The sequence below is a fragment of the Manacus candei genome, unplaced genomic scaffold (genome assembly GCF_025592945.1).
Source record: "Manacus candei isolate 608988 ecotype Guabito, Panama unplaced genomic scaffold, ASM2559294v1 h1tg000019l, whole genome shotgun sequence".
NCBI classification, from domain to species: Eukaryota; Metazoa; Chordata; class Aves; order Passeriformes; family Pipridae; genus Manacus; species Manacus candei.
In genome coordinates, this window is record NW_026138067.1 from 3,880,211 (window position 1) to 3,902,244 (window position 22,034).

Sequence of the window (22,034 nt, forward strand, 5' to 3'; positions counted from 1 at the left end):
GAAATCACTTTCCTTGAGCTTCCCTTTCAGAGCAATTACATTTCAGCTCTGTTTTATAAGCAGATCCACATGCTCTGTGTAAAGATAGTGCTCTTCAAACAAAATCACAGCCTGTCTTTGAGTGAGATACCAAATCATGTCATCTAAATTACTTATGATAACAAGGTTTGCTTCAAGACTTTCAGATAATCTCTACGTACTCCTATATTATAACATGGAGACACCTCAATATTACTGTAATGGGCAGAATAAGAACTCACTATCATAGGAAAATTACCAGTTTTACTCGAGAATAACAACTTAGGCACAGGATCATATGAAGGGAGGCAGCAAGAGTTATTCTTCTTACTGAGCCCAAGTCAAGCTGCATGTAAAATCTTACAGCAAATATGCTGTAATAAACATAACAACAAACATTCACTGCACAGGTGATGACCAGTGTTGGTATTTTTTCAGATTTGTTTTTCACTGTGTAATCCCAGTAACAACTTTCTTAATTTTTCTTGAATATAATATGCAACAGACTCCATCTTCTCATTAAATTAGCATTTTTATACTAGATAATTAAAGACAGTGCTAATACATCAGTCTTCTATCTGAAATTTGAAAATTACTATAGCCTAGCAGCAATGTAAAATTATCTAAGACATATCCAGTGGCTCATACGGAAAACTGTTTCAGGAAATATCAAGCACCTCTCATGGTCAATGCTTAACATTAGCTAACATTAAACAAAGACATAGGGGGATCAAGAACTGATGAGAATATGAAAGTCAGACTCCTCAGCCCTTATTCTTCACTACCAAGTTCCAGCTTGCTCTAAGACATCTATGAAGTACTGAACCAGATGTTAAGCAGAACCTTAGAAGTAATGCAGAGAAGTAGAGAGCCTCTTCAGCACTGCACTAGGCACAGCTAACATGAGAAACAGATTTTAACTATGATTCAGTAGCACAACAACATGCATTTGTCATGTCTACACATAGTTGTGATCAGCACCAATTTAGATAGTTTGGTTGTTTAAAGACCTTTTCTGGTAAAGCATTGTGAATAAGGTCAAGAACTTCACTGGAAGTCCTTACCACAGGTCTGCTAAAACAATAAAGCGCTTTCCAACATGAAGCACTTATCTGCTGTCACTGTTTAAAATCAACTTTATCATTATATAAAACACATTTGCAAACTGATCACTTGGCTCACAAACTACACACCTGCTCACACCGTCCCCCCTGGTCCTGACAGCATCACCAAGAGAAACCTTGGACAACCTGTATAAGCGAACAAGGATCAGCATGGTAGTCTTCTTGATCCTACCAGACAAGGGTAAAGCCTCAAGCAGAAGCATCTGCAGATCACCACCTTCCAGCAGGCCTGCTAATAGCTAGAAAGCAATAGTGTTTTTATTAACACAGGATCCTCAGAGGAACGAGGACTACTGGGGAGAAACAGGATCTACCTGACCAAGGAGGTCAAGAGTATCTTTGCTAACCTAGTGGGAAGAGCTTCAAACAAGGTTCACCAGGGAACAGAAAGCAAAGCCTTCAGGCAAGTGTAGGAACAGAGAATGAGGAAGCACATATCACATGGGATTCCAAAGGTTTTCTCACTCCCTTTAAGAGGAAGTAGGGCAGAGGGTACAACTGAAACCCTGTGTACAAAAGTATAGAGTCTGTGATGCAAACTGGAAGAACTGCCAGTCTGTGCACAGCCGCCATGCCACTGGAATTAGAGACACAAAGGGAGGGCTCACACAACTAGCATGATGGATGAGAGATGGATGCAGGCTCCTCAAAAACAACAAGTGGGAAGGATGGGCAGGCTTGAGCACTACAAACATGCAGTTCTGCTATAGAATATTTAAACTTGTTGAGAGTTTGTATGTTAAAATCAGAAGACTAGACCAAATGGTGATGTGGGTGCCATCCAGATGGTGGATGCCATCATAACATCTGCTGCAAACCACCCAAAGAGATAAAGTAGATGAAGTCATCCCCAGCACCAGGAGAGACCTCTGATCACAGGCCATTGTGTCAAACACCTCAACACCTGTTGGGAGAGCAACATGCAGGCTACAAAAAAAACCAAAACAGGCAGAGGTAGCCTTGGCAAGCAACTATGAGATGGTGGAGGTTAAGTTATGGAGGGAAGTGATTAAAGAAAATAGCAGAACCAGATTTCCAGATAGCAAACCTCAGCTTGTTAAAGGAACTAGTAAGTGGGATGCCAGGGCAAGCTGCCCTAAAGAGCAGTGGGACCTTGCAGAGCTAGTTCAGCATAAAGGACAACCTCCTCCAAGTATGAAAGAAGTCCTTCCTGCCATGCAAGATAACAAGTAAATACAGCAAGAGGCCATCTTGAATGAACTAAGAACTCCTGACTGAGCTGAAGTGCAAAAAGCAAAGCATATGAAAAGCAGGAACAGATAACTAAAGCCAAATAAAGAAGCACTGCCTGGATACTAAGGAGCAGAATTAAGAAAGCCAAGGCTAGGGTGAACTTGAAACTGGGCTGTAAAACGAATAACACAAAGAGCTTGTATTGGTCTATATGCAGGGGAAAAAAAAGAAAGAAAAAAATACCAAAAAAATATGCCCTGCTGCTAAATCAAGTGGTCAATCTATTGACAAACTATGCAGAAATCTCTTAAACATCTTCTTTGCATCAGTTTTTAGTAGGGTTTTTCTGGCTCTCAGTTGTCTCTGCCTACTAGCAAAGTGAAACAAGTTAGGAATTACTCTATCAAACTGGACAAATACAAGTCCATAGGAGCAAATGAGACACATCCAAAGGTGTCAAGAAGTTGGCTAATGCCAACTCAAGGCTACTTCTTATCAGCCTTAATAAGTTACAGCAATCAGGCTGTCCCTGATTGTACCATCATCTTCAAAAAGGGCAAGAAGAATGATCTGAGGCGGGTCAGCTCATCCTGAGTCCCCAGGATATTATGGGGCAAATCCTCACAGAAGCTAATTCTTAGACACACAAAGGCTGAAAAGGTGATTGGAAACAGCCAGCACAAGTTGACCAGGAGGAAATCTTGCCAAATTAACCGGGTCACTTTCCTATGAGGATGAAGAGAGCTGCCAATGGCATTTAGTTTGCCTTTACAAAGCTGTTGGTAGTCTCCAATAATATGTTTTTAGCTAAATCTGAGGAATCATGAAGATGTAGAAGAAAAACTGCCTGGAGAATGCCTGGGGGCTAGAACATGTGATGTTCCAAGATGACAGAGCATGTTTTGTCTTGTTTGAAGAAGAGCAGATACTTCAATGCAATTTTAAACAATTTAAAGGGCAATAAAGCAAAAATATCCTCCTAAAGGATACAAGAAGAAAGAAGTTCATAGAGCTGGGGAGAAAGACTGTTCTATCTTCTTTTCAGATTGTTAAAACTGATCTGAACAAGATCCTGAACACTAACTGGACGTCAAAATTACCCTTCCTTGGAACAGTAGATTCAACTAGATGACTTCCAAAGGTCCCTTCCAAAGTAAAATTATCACTTGTTCCAAACCCCCGGCACACTGTTCATCTATTTCTTCAGCACCTCTAAAATAAACATCCAATTTCAAAAGAGTAACCTTTCTTTCATGTGCAGTTTTTCTACATTTCCTCCACTTCCTTACCACAATAACATACAGCAATAAATCCATCCCAACTTTAAATACAGATTTTTTTACTGTAAAATAAAATACATATGAAAGACTGTAATGAAACTTGGCTTAATTCCTTGACTTGAAACACATTTTATTGCCCAGATTAGAACTTTATATGCAGAGGGGTTGACTCAAATGGGAAATACATTAAAAATTCAGCTGATAGTTCTGGCTCTCCGAGGCAAACAGTGATGAGGTTCTTTGAGGGGAAAGAGCAGTAGGGGGAGGCAATAAGGTTTAACTTCCACCCTTTATTATAACAGGAATAAAACTTTGTGTGTTTTGTGACGAGAGCTGTATATAGGATACCAACAGATGACTGACCTCATTAAACATTCATATACACACTACCTCTTACTGGAAGACTTTGGTATAAGTTTCCTTGTAGTCTGTGTTTACATGGTCATATTATTGTTTCAGCAATTTAAAACTGGCAATACCAAGACTTATTTACAAGAGGAGAAAATAAGCTGCGGCTCAGATTAAGTAATTCTAAAAACATTTTATTTGAAAAATCTTTAGCAGCTCAGATTGAAAAAGAGTAACTGACTCTGAACCACAGATGCAACTTCTGTCATTCTCCTAAGAAGTTCCATGAATTTGTCTTCTGAAACTTGGGGGAAGGTGGGGAGGGAAAGGAGAGCTGTTGATCTGTACAGACTGTCGAGTTGCATATTCAGAAAAAAAAGTGAAAATTCTATCTCCCCCTCAACATATTATAGCCTCTCTCAGCTTTTAGCAGTGACCCAGCTGCTACTGAGAGATCAGTAGCAAATATAAACATTCCAACTCAGAATATTCTGTGGTTCTGTGATTGTGAAACCCAGCAAATACAGCCATTAGAAATGAAGAACTATTTTGTAAGCTTTCTTCCAAGAAACACTTTAAAGACAGAAAGTCAGTGAACTATATGATGCTGAGCTTTTTATTATTATGTGGCTATCAACAGTTTTAAGACTGCCCATAAAATGAACTCCAACATTTTATGTACCTACCTTGGGTAACATGGGTAGGAAACTACCAAAATCATCCAGGAAGCCAATTCTCCTTAGAACTGACCCGTAGATGTTCATAGTGCTACTTAACAACAGTATTTATTTTAATGAAAAGATGAAGGTCAAGCAAAGTTTGGGGAAAGATAATTATGTCTTCAGAGCAACTGTTATAGTATTTTGCAAATAAATACCAGACTTGAGAGTATGTACTATTTTACCACTACATTATTCCTCACTGAGTGAGAATGGTCTGCTAACAGAGTCCTGTAGAAAAAGGGGGAAGAGTAGACAATTAGTATTTCCCGCTGCACATGTACCAGAGGATGCTGCACAGTCAATCTTCATTCTGAAACTTCCCAACTTCTGAATACTCTTTTGGTCAACTATATGTGCATGTAATATATACAGTTATTTTGGAAACAGATGAAGAACAGTATAGGTCCAACTTCCTCTTCTTTCATGAAAATTACCCAATGGATAACATGTACCTTTATTTCTGGCACACAAACAAATACTTTTTTTTTCCCTGAAATGAAAATTTTCTCCTATGAGCTAATTTCCAAGCAGATTAATATAGTTTTACTGCAAGGTTAAAAGAAAGGTCTATCATTCCAAGATTCAAACACTACAAGTCATTTTTTAAGGACCTTACAATGCTACCCTAAAGAACAAAAGAAAAATAATTCCCTAAAATTAAGATAATTCCATCCAGTATTTATGTAACAGTCAACCATTCAGAGCCATAGTAAGGATTTTATTATACAAGCACTGAAGAATATCTGTGTTGCATAGCTGAAGGTAGTCTAAACTACTTTGCTTTGTAAGGTTAGACACAGAATAAGTAAACCACAACATTTGTGATCAACTTTTTCCTCCTCTTCCACAGCCTGGCTGCATAGAAAAGTACTTGAAGATGTTGGCCTGAAGATCAGCCTGTGAACGGTAACAAAGCTGACCAGTTCATTGACTCAACTCACCTCCTGGAATGCTGACTGACAGAACATGGTCAGCAGCATATCCAGGATGGACTTGTCCATGGTCACCAAGTCAGTTAAGCAAGGTAGCCAGTACAGAAGAAATTTCAGTCTTTGTGTATAGACTGTCTGGCTACTAATTAATCCATGTGGGTTCAATTGAGGAAGTTCTACTGCAATAGATGCTACTTAAACAAAAAAAATGTAAGAGTTATTAGGCTTTAGATAACTGATTTACAGCTGTTAACCACATGTACTTCAGTGCAGTAAAGGCCTACAAACTGAAACTATTTTAACTGTGAAATTACTGAGAAACGTGACTGCTTAAAACTGCAAAACAACATCCTCATGAGCAAAATGCCTTTAGCCCAGAGAGATAACAAAAGGTTTGCCTTGGATCCCCATGGTAGCATATAGAGAAAGCAAAACCAGGAGGACATTCAAACACAGCATCTAGAGATGAATTTGAATTTCTGGAATTACTGGAACTTAATTTGAATTACTGGATCTTAAACACATGAAAAAAGTAATTAGTTGAGAAAACATGGCAGAAGAAAATCATTAAGAATACATGGGGTAATGTATATGTAACTGTCAAATAAATTGGCATATAAAGGAAGCAATTTTAGATATAAATGCAGAACCCCTGGACCCAACAGCATACTAGCTATACAGTAGTATATTGTTACACTTGACACTTACAATACCGACCCAAAGAAGATGATTTTGTCAAACCTACTGCATAGCCACCACATGGTATGCTACTGTCAACTTTTGAATTTGGTCCCCAAAAGAGTCAAGATTAGAACGACTCAGTTAATCACCATCAGTAGATGATCAAGTGCACCCTAAATTATCATTAGAGAGGCATGGTTGGTGGTGTGTAAATATTCCCCCATATGCCAGCAGGACTTAAAGTGTTGCTTCACATAGTAATTACCTCATTCTATTGCAAGCTGGAAAAGTCAGTCTCATTCCTTCTTTTCCTTCCCTTTCCCCACTGCTAATTTCTAATGTCTCTCTTACATCAGATCAAGCCACTGTGCTACCATACTGAGTTAGCTCATGTGAGGGAGCAGGGAAGATAGAGCAGAGAGGAAAAAGTTCCCTCAGTCATATCATCAAGCTTATCCAAGATCACCTTGCAGCCACACGCAAGCACTGCATCTGAAGCATGGAATAGGCAGGAACACATCAGTCAGGTTGGAGGATAACAGCAGAACTGCCCGTTCTGGCAGCAGTGTTTGACTGTATAAGACACATGTACCTCCCAAACCAGTCTCTGAGAAAAGCAGACAAAACTAGATCTAAGCTTCATTGCCTTGGACTGATAAACACCACACCTCAGATGAGCTAACAGGCATCATAAACTTGCTAAAGCACTGCTGATCTGCCTGGCACACTAGAAGACTGCAGGCAGAATTCCAGGGGTCCATCTAACTTCAAAGTAGTGGCTTGGGCCTCTTGGACAAGACCCTGCTCCTGTCAAGCTGAAAACTTCTCTGTATGAATAGGTTCCCAACAGTCACTAAAAATTTCCCCAGCTTTGAATTCTGCTTCCCTTGGCTTTGGTCCATTAGAGCAAAGCCCAGTGTTCACTTTCTAGACAAATAACTTTGGAGAAAGTATGGGAACCACAGCTACAGAAAAAGAAGGTGACTAAATTCTTAGTCTTAGAGACAAGCAGCAAGGGCAAATACACGTTAATGTCTCCTCCCCAAATATGAGGAGATATCTACCTTTTCCTATGACTTAATTTGATATGATCATAGAAACATTTAGGTTGGAAGAGACTTTTAAGATCAAGATCATCAAGTCCAAATGATAATCCTAATGACCTTGTTTTTTTTCCTTACATATGAAGAAGCAGGAAATAAACTTTTCTTTGTCCCAGCCACAGTCTTCATCTGACAACTTAGGAAAGTTACAGAATATATAACCCCATGTGTCTGACCATATTTAGTAAACATTCTGACAAAATAAGAATCAATTCTCGCTTGCAAGTGAAGACACTTTTTTCTTATGAAACCACTTCTTGTTTCCATTTTAAAAATAAATAAATAAATATCTTAAATGCAAGGTCATTGACAGAATGCTCAAGTACTCTAAGCAGCCTCATTCCAGTAGCACAGTCACAAGCTTCCCATCACAGCGATCTGGGTGATTAGCCCACTGTTCCACAAAGAGCAAGAGAACACAAACAAGTCCAAAGCCACTGCCTAAATCTTCCAAAACTTGCAAGACGTAGGCACTGCAAATGAGAAATGGAGAAGTTCGCTTTGCTTTTTTTTGTTACAGGCACCAGAACACCCCATATCCTACGTCAGAATAAAAATTCTGTCTAGCCTGCTAGCCTGTCTGAATGTAAGCACATGTCAAACTGTGACAGTTGCCTGCTTCACTTTCCCAGAGATCTGAAGCACATGGGTTTCCTGTCCCAGCCATTAAATATTTGCATGCAGTCACAGTCATTTTTTCCTGGTCTTATTTAGCTGCCTTTTGAAAACCAACTCCTAGCATCTACAAGAACTTCTATAACTCATCATCATGTGCAAAGAAAAAATTTTTGCTTTACATCTACTATCACAAGTGATCTCTTGGTTTGTAATAACAGTAAGATACCCATACCTTACTTTCTTTGAGCTACTCACAATTTTCAAAGCCTTTCACCATATTTCTCCCTCCAGGTACCTCTTTCTCAGCACAGAAGTATCTGAATTCATTTGGTATCTCCTTCTAGAGAAGTAGTCTTTACTTCTGATCACCCTTGTCAGCTTCCTCTAACTTCCATAGTTCTGCTAAGTCCTTTTTACTATTGTAGTCTTTGACAACCACTTTACTTATTCAACTATTTCCAAACATTAAGCTAAAGTGCTCATGAACCTGAATATAAAGAATTCGCCCCTCTCACCAAGCCAAATGTATTTCTTCACATTTACTCGTGCTTATTTTCTCAGTACCAAAAAGGCTTTCAAGTCTTTCCCAGTTTTAACCACTAGGAATATAACCTCTCTCATCAGTATTGCTACCCTTTTTCTGAAAGAGGATAGCACAGACCCATGTAGTAGGCCCAAAATGACCATTTACACCCTCTTTTTTAAATTTAAAATAATTACCTATCTGTGGCAGAACTCCCCATTTACTCCATTACAGGTGTATTTTCTTGAAGAGCCTCTGGTGTGGCAGTCTGTCCAAAAACCCTCCATACATAGCACATCCAGACCAACTTTACACCAATCAGCACTAATTGTGTCCTCACCAACTTTATAGAACTCTACTAGCCACACACTGCATGATTTGCCTTTATAAAAGATATGTCAGCTTTATCAAATGTATCTATGTATTTACTGATTATTCTGCTTCTTAAAAAAGAATTCATGTTATTTTATCATATTGACTTTAACCACAAACAGTAGTAGAAGACGTAGTTTGTCTGTTCATCAGTATGCATTTGTTCCAAGACTAAAATATCTCTTCCCCTCAAATGTTTAATATATCTGCTATGCCAATATCCTAAAATACGTATAAGAGAAACTAGATAGCCTGATGTAATTAATATACAGATATACATATGCACACCTTTTCTTAAATAAAAATTCAAGCATTTTCTATCAATGCACACACAAGTTTCCTCCTTTTTTCCTAAATCCCAGTTTAGATGGTTTTCATTTATTGGAGGCTTTTTGTTTCTTTTTTTTTAATTCTGCACTAGCTTGTATCATTTCTTATTGGAGCTACTGATCCTTGGATAATGTACAACTGCAAGAACACCAATTTTAAAGGCTGCAGAACTCCAGAAATCTCCCATCAGTTTTGGTTTTTCCCCTGTCATCATTTAAAAATTACAGCAGGGCCAACACAAGCCACCTTTTCCAAAGGGGCTGGACATCACCTCCACTTCCTAACAAATCTAATTCCGTTTTCCTTTTTGTCTTATTTTCTAAGCCTAAACATTGGGGTTCTCTCCTCTGTTTTTCCACTCTGCTCCCAAGTATGGTGCAAGGGACATTTCAGGGTGCGTTTTCAAAATACGTAGCTCAGCAAGTAGAGCATTACCTCAGAGTAGTTGTTGGTAAAAGGAATACCTCATGTTACAGCCCACTACTGAAAACAAAGGACTCAAAGAAACTAAAGATTGTTTGACACCTACAATAGAACATTTGTCAGAGAAGTAGTTTCTTAATTAGAAATAACAAAGCCTGCTTCCTACAGGCCTCCTCTACATTACTGCTGTTTTAAGTCCATTAAAAAACTTCCATATAACGCTCATTTTGGTTCCCTCTCACATTCCTTAACGAAAATCACTTCCCCTTCTCATTCCTTAAATAATGCCAGTTACTTCTCATGCTCCCTCATTGCTGAGTGAGAGCAAGACAATTTTATGCCTGTTTCAAAACCACACATGTGCTAAGTGGCCTGCTGACAGACTGTGAGGTGGAAGGAGTAAGGGGAAGAAGCCACAGTTTTGCCTTTAAACAAAGCAGTAATTTTCAAAAAACTCACAAGATCTTCATACTTCAAAATGCATTTGCTTCTGCCAATGATCACTCCACAGAGGACTGCACAAAGATAGTCAGCAACTGCATGAGCTTGTTTCCTGAGGAATCAGGGCACAGCTTGGCCCTTTGGCATCAGTCAAGATCTTGTCTCATAACTCCAACTTCTATTGTGGCCTCTAGTCTTAATTCACAATTTAATTTTAGTAAGTAAGTAATTTAAAAAATTAAGTCATTAAAAAAACCCAAACTCACCGTTTTATTACGCAGTCTAATTATGTCCGAAACAGAGCCAGCTCCACAATATTCCATAACAATCCATAGATCTGTGTTCTTAAAATAGCTGCCATAGTACTTGACAACATAGGGACTAGATGAAAAAAAGTTACATAAATAGATTAATTTAGTGGTAGAAAAAAATTCATTAGCACAACTGTTTGTCACACACTAACAAGCTAAAGAGCAAGTGCAATTACATACATTTTAAAATTGTAATTAGCTTAACCAATGTCTTGCTAGAGTACAATCTGACTACTTAATAAAACTATAAAGGCACTACTACATATAATATATATATATATATATAACAAGTTTCCAGCAATCTTCAAATACAGTTTTTCCAAACATTAGTCTTCTGATAAAAAGCTTTGTTTTTCCCTCCTCTAAGGCCTCTCAATTTTTAAGTCTTCTATTCAATAGCTAACAAAGCTATTGAATGCTTCCCTTCTTAAAAAGACTACCATTTACAAGCACGACATACTGATCCTTCTCCTTATAAATTCATTAAGTGAGGAAGGTTACTACTACTTCTGAAGTAAACCCACTGATTTTTGTGGCAGTCTCTTGCCAGATTTACGCTGCGTTAATATTCCTAGCAAAAAATAGGTATTATCAATCAGGACAAGGTGATCTTTTCAAAACATCGAGTGTGCAACCTCAAAACACTGTTCACATTTGCTTAAAACCTTGTCCCAGTTAACTACACAGACCAGACTTTCCCAGATCAACTGCCCGTCTTGGAATATATATTTTTCCCCTTAGAAGAGCTTCAGCACATACAGCACAGCTAGTGCTAGAAATGGGCATGGAGCAGAAAGAAAGAGTAAAGTGTTAAGATTTAACCATCTTTTATTTGAGATGCTGCAACAACTCAGTACCTTCCTGTAATATCTGTGGAATCATCCCAGATGAAAATCAAGTACTAAAAAGTGTGTCATCCCTCCCGTCAGTACTGCACAGCACTGTATTTGCACGAAGGCACATGACATATATGCAAAATCTGGGGCAGAGCTGCAGCCCAAACTTTCTTTTCAACCAGGGAATTGCTGCATCTTGTCCAGTGAAGGAAGAGTTTGTGATCTAAAATTCTGAACGTGTACACAATAGTACATGTCCAGTAGATACTAAATGAAGTATGTTGTTCAAAGCAAACCAGGAAACAAAGAACAAGGGCAGAGAAAAGAGGGACTGGACAGAGGACATAAAAATAAGGCTGAGTAGGCCCATCTAAGACAAGAATGAAAGTGCCACAAGAAGCATAGCATAGAAAAAAAGGTGAAACTTTTAGAAAATTCTCCAGTGTCACCACTTCTTTTCTCTGTCAGTATATTTTACAGACATTTGTTTTAAGCATTTATTTCAATCCTGGTCTAGTACTTACAAACTACAACCTTCACCACTGCTTCCAGGCAGCTCACATGGCTCAAGCCTGTGCAGCGACTAAGGGCTGCTGTGGGGTCAAGTGATAGAAGTCTTTATGAGAATTTATAAGGTACCATTTTCCAACTTATCCAATGTCTTCCTTCATCTAAGTGAAAATAATTATTTTTAGCCCCTCTGCTTCATTTTAGAGCACAGCAACAAGAAGAACCAAAACAAACATATTTTAACTTTTCTTCAGTGTGCAGGAAGAGTTGAGGACCTACTCTGGGTATCAAATCTAGTTCCACAGTTAAGCAGACAAACAAGACTGCTGCTTCCTTTTTCATCTGCACTCATTACAAAACTCAACTGGTCAGTCAGACAAAAAAATAGTCTCACTGGGATGCAAAGGATTAAGAGGAGCCCCCCAAAGAACTCAAGGGTCCCAAATTCTTTTACTATCACCTGAAACAACCTTACCAGACATCTTTGTGGAATGTGTGAGGGGAAAAAAAAAAAGCCACAAATTCTTCCTTTTCTTCTCATTCTCCTGCCTACACATTTGACAAGTTTCCAGCATTCAGAGCAGTCAGTGACAGAGGGGAATGAATTACAAGGTCCACTGCTTTCATCTGTCACAAATACTCAGATCAGGTTTGCAGGCAGAAGTTCTAAAAACGTTTGAAGAACAACTGCATTCTCATGTGCTAGATACAATGTACTCTGAGGTCTCTATCCCTATATTTAAGGATAAATATTTGAAACTTCTCCTTCATGACCCCATAGAGCAGCAAAATTAAGATGCTGTGGAGCAGTACAATCAAGCTTCATGTAACACCTCAGCATAACACTCAGCAGCAAATGTGAATTAATTCAGACTGTATTGAAAGGATTATCTTTAAATTTGAGACGAGTGCTGATCACTGTGAAACAAGAACAGATTTTTCAGTTAAAGACAGAACTTCACACAGACACACCACAAAAGCACAAACACAACTCAGAAGTAACAGACCACTTGCTATAATACAATTCACTAAGTTAATGACTAAAGTAATCAATGTTTTAATGAAAGATTTGCCTAACTAGAGTGCAAACTTTTTCCTGTTGCACTTCAAGTCACAAAAACAGACTCTCATACCACTGATCAGACATGAATTAAAACTGGCACTAGCAAATCTGATTTTGAAGTTACAGCCCAAAACTCCATAGATGACAGGAAATGCAAAGTAACTTCTGCAACCTTGAAGATGCTTGATGTCAAGCTTCCAATTCTACAAGACTAGCCATCATAAGATATGTCATTTATGAACAAGTGTAAGGTAACAGTCCACCAGAACTACTACAAGACTGTTCACCTTCTAAAATGTATGTTCCTGCACAAAAAAAGGTAACCAAGAAAAGTTAACTGCCAAAAATTAATTTGGTGTTAGAAACATCTTTATTCATCTTCTAAAACAGATTAACTCAGAATTCACAAAGATACTTAAAGGAAACAGTAACCTTTGGGTTTGAGAGTGCAAGTAAAGGGAAGCAAGCACGGAGAATTCCAAGCACAGCTGAGTATTTATTCTTTCCACAGTTTCTGTTATGTACGCTATTTGTACTTCCTTCAATCCAAACTAAGGATAGGAGGAAGTCTGCAAAGTGGTTCCTTTAATTAAAAGTCTGTGTTGTACAATTTACTTTTTCATGAAAAAAAGTTTGCAGCTGCATATATTTCAGCTATACGCACAAGTATAAATACATTTTCACATAGACTCTTCGAAAGGGAACAGAAATGTCATACCTACCTGTCACATTGTTGCATTATAGAGATTTCTTTAATTATTTCTTGAAGATCTGACTCCACAGGGACCTGTTTAATTGCTACAACTTGTCCAGACTCTTTGTGTATTGCTTTAAACACACTACCATAAGACCTAGAAATAAGAGAGGAAATATTATTTAAAAACAAGGCAAACTGCTTCTCATTTCCGTTATGCACGAAAAGTCACAGAAGCCATATGTTCATGCAGAAGTTCAAGGGTTTTTTCAGGGTGCAAAAAGATCATTTCTGCTGGGATGTCAGGAAAGATGTGCCTCTGAAGAATGCATCTTTGCCAAGATTTTGAGTATCTAATTCCAGTACAGATGCAAGGACCTTTGCTGTGTTAACAAACAAAAATGCATTAAATATTTGAGGACTGCGGAAATCTCCTGATGCATGCATTTGCTCTATTATTAAAACTTGTCTTTAGAAGTACTCCTTAGGACATTTACAATCACTCTCTCTGTAACTTAATATTCTAACATATGCTTTATGTACTGTTTCCCTCTGATCCCATCCCCTTATAAACAGCTGAACTTACCCTTCACCAAGTTTCTCCAGAACATCAAAGACTTCTTCAGGCTGCTTTGTTAAACTGTCTTCACTTAGCTTTTTCAGTTTGCTAAAAGAAGGACAAAAATTATTTATTTGTTTGGAGAAGGAGGACAAAACTCAAGCAAATTTTCACACAAGTGAGCAGACAGAAAAAAAAGATTATCATGAAAAATATATTTCAATGAAAATACTTGATTGATGTTAGTAATAAAATTTTAATCAACTATAATATAAGATGGATAAAGTTATGACAATTTTTGTCATTATTACTTTCCCACTAATGTTTGCCCTATTCAAAGCAGCATGGGATGGGTTCACTGCCCAAACCACTTCCTTTGCTAAAGTAGAAACAGACAAAAAAATACAGTAAAGTTCACCTTCCATCAAAAAGCAGTCAGCAAGCAACACACGCATTACTGCCTAGAGAATGCCAGGCTGTTATCTAAGGAAGTATAAAGCAATTCTTCACCCACATGAAGTATTCACTTCTTTAAACTGCACCACGCATAAGTAAGTGAGTGACATTGCTAAAAGCAGAATTCCGAATCCAGATGATTTTGGGAGCACATGGTAGGACTTCCCCTTCGCAGGTGGCAGCAAAACACCAAATTCCAACAGCTGAGCACTGTAATGGCTGTTGGGGCAGCCCCTCTTGCATCTTTGTGAATGTACAGAGGGACAGGTGCAACAAAATCTCTCATTACATAACCCACCATATTTTGTCCTTAGTTCTCTCTCGCACAGTCTCAAATCACTCAGTAACACCCAATGATTTCTTCCAGCATCTTCAATCCTCTCTTACCACTATTCATTGTCCTTTACAAGCAGTCCTAACCTTGCCAGTCTCCAGCATTCCCATCTATCCAGCCCTCTAGACTCCTGGCAGATCTCAGAACACAACTTGTCTGCAAGCTTGCAATGGAGCCAACACACTGAACGTAGCACAGAAAAATATAACCACAAAATAATATAACCACAAATATTTACATTGCAGCAAGGCAGGCTGGCTGCAACATGCAAATCTTTCACCCTAAAAATTATAGGGAATTTTGGTGCAAGATTGAAATAACAAGTTAACTCTACATGATAGCCAAGGGTACTATTAAAGCAGAAGATGAGTTGAAGAATAGCTGGTGCCGTAGTGTTAGATATAGACAATGCATTCCATATGCAGGAGGAGGAAAAGAAAAAAAAAACAACTTTGAAACACAGCAGATCATTGAGAACTTATGGAAAATATTATCCCACAGCAATTTCCTGGAAATTAATACAAAATAGAAGAAGGGGGGAGGGCATGGACAGAAAAGACTGACCAATCATAATATGGGAAGAATAGCGATCAAAGAGAAACTCCTTCATATGAGGAGATGCAATTCTTTGATATACAGAATTATCAAAAATTAAAGTGACATGACCAGTGAGGGAATCCCTGAGTCAGAAAAGACTTCTAATTGCCAACCATGTAAGTAAAGAAAAAATTTTAAAGTAATTGTAAAAGTACACAGGTCATATGGATTGGTGTTAAACAAGGGAAGCAATGGCAAGGAGGAGGCACAAAGGTGCACATGTTTACAAAAAGCATCCACAATTAGTAAGGAAAGGTGCATGAGCAAAGACCATGTAGTTTGCTACAGCAAACAGGCAGGAAGCTTGAAAGCATGTGTGTCTAGGGAAAATAAAAATCTTCACAGCAAAGGAAAAGCACAACTCATTAGAAGAAAAACAGCTGAAAATTCAAATGAGAACAGTTAAATAAAGTCCACAAAAGTGGCCTAGAAATCAAACACAAGAACACAAAACTGTTTTTTTTTTCAGTCTCTCACTCTGCTGGTTTGACAATAGAAAACAGAAAGATGGAATTTAAATCTTGCAAGGAAGCACATATTTCATTACTGAACAAGTGTCAGTGGAGACAAATAAAAGAAGAAAAAATATTTTGCAGATAAGTATTAAAGTAACAAGTAATTAACTTTGGTTCTTTGTTTAAAATTTGTTCTTCTCTGAAGAGCAAGCCTTAAAGGCAGCATTCAAGAATAAGTTGCTGCAATCATCCTCTGCTTGCCACCAACAAAAAGCACAGGCAGTACGTTTATGACACAAGCAGACCCCCAAAAAATAAAAAGCACGACCTTTAGCTGAGTCTCTCACTTGACTGAAGAGCTGCGTAAGAGAAGATGTGCACAACAGAACAGTACAGGGACTGAACTTTTTAGTAACAGCAAGAAAAGGGAAAACACAGTAACCCTGCACAGAGATGCCTACAAAGAGTACACTTCCATCTACTCACCAAAATGAGCTAAAATGAGAAAGAAAAATAAAAAATCCATACCAAAATGTCTCCATTAATCCCAAGGCATTGGGAGTGCTTGAGAAGAGTTATGGAAACAATCACAAACAGCCATAAACTGATCAAAACCAATGTCATTGTCAAATAATAGATTAACTGGAGTACTTAAGAGGCAACCAGGAGAGCAAAGAAGTAGTTTTAAAATTATTTTCATAATACCCAACTCTGACAAACATTTTATGAGACCAAAGTGTACTTAACACTATAGCAGCTAAACACAAAACCTATTTGCAGGAAGAAATGTATGTCCACCTCAGGAATATCATCACCAAATACACTGCTCAAAGCACCTCACACTCCTTCACAAACACTGTGTCCTGTTCAAGTGAGAGTATTAACACCGCAGCTCCTTGAGCCATAGAAATATCCTAATGACTCAAACTGTTTAATGATTTCTGTTTCTAGATGTTTAATAGAATATTCAGCTCTTGAACTACAGAGCAGCACACGATATACCCTGAAGGGTTGCAATAAAGAAAGCGTTTATGAAAACTTCATGAGAAACAAGGAAGAAGGTGGCAACCAGTGTAACTGGCTGCCAAGCACCAAGCAGAATACAAAACAAAGAGACTGAAAATATGTTGTTGGTTAAAAACAAGCAACTAAAACTAGGGATAGAGAAACACAGCTAAGACTTCAGAATTAGCTTCATAACTGGGGGTATGGGAGGAGTGGTCAGGAGGCAAAATGAAGAGACAAAGGGCTCAAGAATGATCAGAGAGAAAGAAAGAGTGTCTTATTCCTCTCCCTCATTCATCCCCTATTTTCATAACACAAACATTTAAAACAGAACAAATAAATCAGTAAATTCAGGCACTGTTACGTCTTGTAACAGGACACAAATGCCATATATTTATATACATACATATATATGTGTGTATATATATATATACATGTATATATGAAAAAATCTAAAGGAGATGCAGAGAAGTTCAGAAGTAGAATGAGCAGAAAGACATTCTAGTTTCTTTTTCTCTAGACAATCATTAGGTAGTGAGTATGAGCTATTTTAGAGGTCTTCCAGAAGGAAAGCTGTTCCCAAAATCAGAAGGACGAACTAAACTTCTGGGACAAGAGCTGTCAAAAATATTTTCTTATTCCAAGGAGGTTTGACTTTCTGCGTAACAACTAGTCCCTCAAAAAGAAAAATACATCCTAGCAAATAATTTTACTTTTATAAATCCAGTTGATAGGAGTAAACATTAATACTTAGCCTGACCAGAATCTTACGTGCCATTGACTGTATCAGCAAAACTTCACAAAACTAAATGCAGGAAAATCTAGAAATAGTAAGAGGCACCCAATCCCAGTATAAAGATCAGAACTGCCATATAGCAAAAAGATCAGACTACCAATCTCAGCATAAAAATCAGAAAAATCTGAACTGGGACCTGAAAGAGCAAGAGATTTCCCCTCCTAACACCAAAAAAATAAAGTATGAGTTTAGAGTCCTACAGTCATTATATATAGATTTTACACAATAAATTGGTGATATGCTACGGAAATAGGCATTAAAAAAACCCAGAAGGTTCAAAAGAAAAATAAAGCAGGAATAAAGAATAGAACACCATCAATTACTGTCATGAGTTACGGAAAACTGGACAGCTGCTTCAACAAACGTGAATATATGTGGTTTACTTTGCAGAAGAACTAGCACATTGAAACATTTAAAAAGAATGGCAGGGATCAATTATACTGATATATTAAAAGAGAAGGTAGTAGGAGAAATCACTGCAGTCATCAGAAGCAGAGGTGCCATGTGAAAGTCCTGAGACATTGCTTTACACTGTTCACACAAGCAGAAGCAAGATTGAGACAGTTTACAGCACTGCGCAGTGTACTTACATTTAGTTTTCTACCAACAAAACCCAAACAAACGTACATTTTTGTCCCACCATTTTCAGGAGGAACTTGACAATTGTCAATGTGTCCAAGCATTAAAAACTATGTATTTTTCACACACAGTTTATATTCTAAGAACAAGTTTTTCCTCTTCCCACAAAACCTGAAAAGTTACACTTCAGTGAAAATTAAACTGCCTAAGTTTAAAGTAAGAGCTGAAGAACTTTAATTAACACTCCCCATGCTTGTTAAGCTGCCTTTTATTTGGCAGCAGCGTGCAAGAAATGGGCAAGATTAAGAAATATGTATTTGAGAGAATTCTCTAACTACTTTGCTTTTCCTTTGTATGCAACCTATCTCCTCATACATGAGCATGCCAACACATACAGAAAAATAAAACAATAATAAGAGAGGAAAGTTACAAGACAAATTTTGTAACTATTTCAAGAGAGAATGTCCTTTTTAGTGTGATAAGAAAATATAAAACATATCCAAAGTACAGTTAGAAATTCAGATGCAAGAAAACAGTGTCAACTACTGCACAAATTCTCTTCAGCATAAATTCAGACCACCTACTCTAAACTATTATTTAAAGCAAAAAAAAAAAATTATTCTGAAAAGGACTCTTCCTTAAAAGTGTTTTGTTACTGTTGCAGTACATTGGTCAAAGAAGAAAGCTAGTTGTTTTGACAACGTCCCCCCTGAAAAGTCACAATGGCCTGGACTGTCACTTGGGCATCATCACTGCTACTTTCTGAAGGGTTGTTTTAAAGATTTACACAATACACAAGCAGATTGTGTGTTCCTTATAGGGAAGAGGGGATAAAAGTGCCCTATACCTCTAAGGAAACACTGAGATTCTAGGACATCCACGCAGCTTTGAAGTGCTGATATTCTTGCTACCTCTAAATGGATCTCTTGCACCACAGGTATGATGCCAGTAGATCCCTTCAGTAACTGCTCCTGTGGACAAGGGGCACCAAAGTGAAGAATTCCAGTGCTCTCATCTGTTTTCCCAAGTAAACATGGTGCGTCCATTTCAAGCCACTCCTGCATCCAAGGACAGCATCAAAAAGTCAGCCCACAAAAAATAATCTGCACTCCTTCTGGACTTGCAGAAGAAGGGGATGGCCTAGAAGAATAGCTGGGAATGCCAACAATCAGAAAACTGTAAAAAACAGATAAAGGGGATATATTTGCACATTTATGAAAAACTCTGTTCAAATCTTATGCAAACCTGAGTTCTTATGAAAAACTGAATTCAAATCTTTTCTTCCACTAAAGAAACAAACCCACTGAGTTCTCATCACATTCAAACTTCCAAAAATAAGCTTCAAAAACCATGTGAAGTATAAAAATTCGCCAGAGTTTGGACATTCCCTCATCAGTTTTCTAATTCTTCCTGACTGAATCTAAGGATTTAAACAGTTTCTCACTTTCAACTAGGCCAGACACAATACCTGCAGCTAGACAGTAAGTTTACAGCAAATCCCAGATCTTCCCAAAAACATCTTGTAGGTTATGCTAACTTTACAGTTTGATTTTCAGTCCTTTGATATCACCAGATCCCAAGTTTTGCACTGGTGCTGGTGACACTGACTATTACTCAGACATTTCTGTTTCTTTTCCTAAACCCTTGCTGGTGCCTGTCCTACTTCCTTTATTTGAGACATACAGGACTGTCAGCCTGAATCTACAGTGTAGGCCTGTCCCTCCTCACCCCCTTGCCTGCTAAAACCACCCTAACACAGCAACTACAAACCAATTCTTGGTCAAAATTTTCTGTAGTAGATACTGCCACTTAATGTATTATTAGAGGAGAAATTATCGGAAGTTCAAGACTGCACTCTTCTCCAGGCCTGTCATCCTGCAGGAAGCTGCTTTTAAAGAATCTTAAAGGCTCTAAATGTAGAATGCAAATGTTTTAAAGCAGAACATAAAAATTGATTTATTATCTACTACCACAAATTTATATTGTGTAGTCCCTAGATTTTTCATTACATTATCAGGAAGCTAAAGTAAAATTAGAGCTCTAAAACAGTAAGTATATATGTAAACTGTTTACCTTTATACATTCTGTATACCACACAATTATATCCTGTGTAGACTACAACTACACCCAAGAAAGGATTGTTCAAATTGAAATATGTGATTACATTTAAATTCAATACGACTAAAGCAAAATTATTTTGTGTACTAAGAAGTCGTATGGTAAATCATGAAAAAAAGAAAACAAAACCATCATGCATAGTAGCTAATATGACCTGATAGCCTACATATTTCAGAAAATACATCTACTGTGAGAATACTCCTGATTTTTGCGTCTTCCCACTCCCTGATTTGCAATTGCAACTATGCCCTGCCCACCCCCACAAGCATCCATCCCTCCAGCAGCAGCATACAAGGGCACTTTCCAGCATGGAAAAAGAGCTCGTGCTGGCTCCTGCCACAGACCTGAAGTATCGAGTGCACAGACTCCCAGCCCACGGAGGGCTCTGCCTGGCGACCAAGTTTGCCTCATTTCGCATTAAGAACGTTCCTCTCGTAACTCAACCAGCCCCCGAGGGTTCGCCTTCACCTGGGCATTGACCGGGGCGAGCACTTCGGGACACTCCCGTACCGTAGCCCCTCCCCAACGCGACACAACCCTCCGGCCGCCGGGCCGGGCTCAGCACCGTCCCTGTCCTGCCACCCCCTCACAGCCCCCTGCACCGAGGCCTCACCCCGCTCCCTGGCGGGGAAGGGGCCGCCGGAGAGGGTCGTTACCTCTTAGGCGCTGCTTGCTCCATGCTGCCGGCCGAGCCCCCGGGCCCGCCGGACCCCGCGCAGCTCGGAGCGGGCTCGCCGCCCTCTCACCCGGGCCCGCGCCCTCCGCCTGCCGCGCTCCCACCCCGCCACCACCGCCACCTCCGGCCGCGGCGGGGACCCGCCCCCCGCGCCGCCCATTGGCTACCGCCGCCCGGCACCGGCGCTGATAGGGCGGCGTCGACGTCGCTCAGAGCGGCAGAAGGGACGCGGCCCCGCCCTCCCGGGCGGAGCGGGCGGAGAGAACATGGAGGCGGGGGTGCGCCCGAGCTCCCGGCACACCCCGCGCGGCGGCCCGCAGGGCACGCCGGGAGGTGTAGTCCTCGAGGGCCACCAGCCCCACCCGCGGGGGCCCTGCGGGGTTGGGCCGCGCCGAGCGGGAGCCCCGCGGCGCCGTCCCGCCTACGCACCGCATCCCCCGGACTGGGAGCTGCGCCTCCGGGAAGGGCAGCCTGGGGCAGCGCCGCCGCCTGAGGGCGGCTCTTCCCCCGCGGACACCCGCGTGGCCTCGGGGCAACGCTGCCGGGCGGCCGCGCCTCTCGCCCGCCTGTGGGCTCGGGGCAAGGAGCGGCGCCAGCCCCTCAGCTGGAAGGTGATGTCTCAGTGGGCAGCTGGCTCCAGAGCTTGCGAAGGGGAAGCCTGAAGTCAGGGCAGGACGGGGGAGCTGCCCCCCGCTCGGGTGGCGCGGGAGAGCTCTGAGGTGACAAGTGCTGCTGCTTCGCGCTTGAGCGTGTGGTGCCAAAGCACACGAGTTACCCTGCAAGGCCAGGGGAAGCTGTCATGTCGTTATTCAAGCAGCAGATTTTAGGCCACAGAGCACCCTGTGACAGTTACCTGCAATTTCACTGCCTTACAGCTTCTTTCTGCTGCTTGTGTACTTGGATCTGTTGAATCCAAGTAGATCCAGCCAAGTTAAT

At 39.8% G+C, this 22,034-nt stretch overlaps 1 protein-coding gene across 2 annotated transcripts in view; it reads right to left on the reverse strand.

Annotated features, from left to right (window-relative positions):
• The window catches only part of STK3 (serine/threonine kinase 3), a 123,853-nt gene extending 102,633 nt beyond the window's left edge, over positions 1-21,220 (reverse strand). The window contains exons 1-4 of one of the 2 annotated variants that reach the window (XM_051785225.1): positions 21,079-21,220; positions 14,110-14,190; positions 13,552-13,680; positions 10,376-10,490 (exon numbers count right to left, since the gene is read on the reverse strand). In XM_051785225.1, the coding sequence (XP_051641185.1) occupies positions 10,376-10,490; positions 13,552-13,680; positions 14,110-14,190; positions 21,079-21,101 (348 nt within the window). In that variant the 5' untranslated portion in view covers positions 21,102-21,220. Of the gene's footprint in view, positions 1-10,375; positions 10,491-13,551; positions 13,681-14,109; positions 14,191-20,766; positions 20,965-21,078 lie in introns of those variants that run through there. The other variant, XM_051785224.1, reaches the window with a different exon arrangement.
• Between the last annotated feature and the right edge of the window lie 814 nt (positions 21,221-22,034).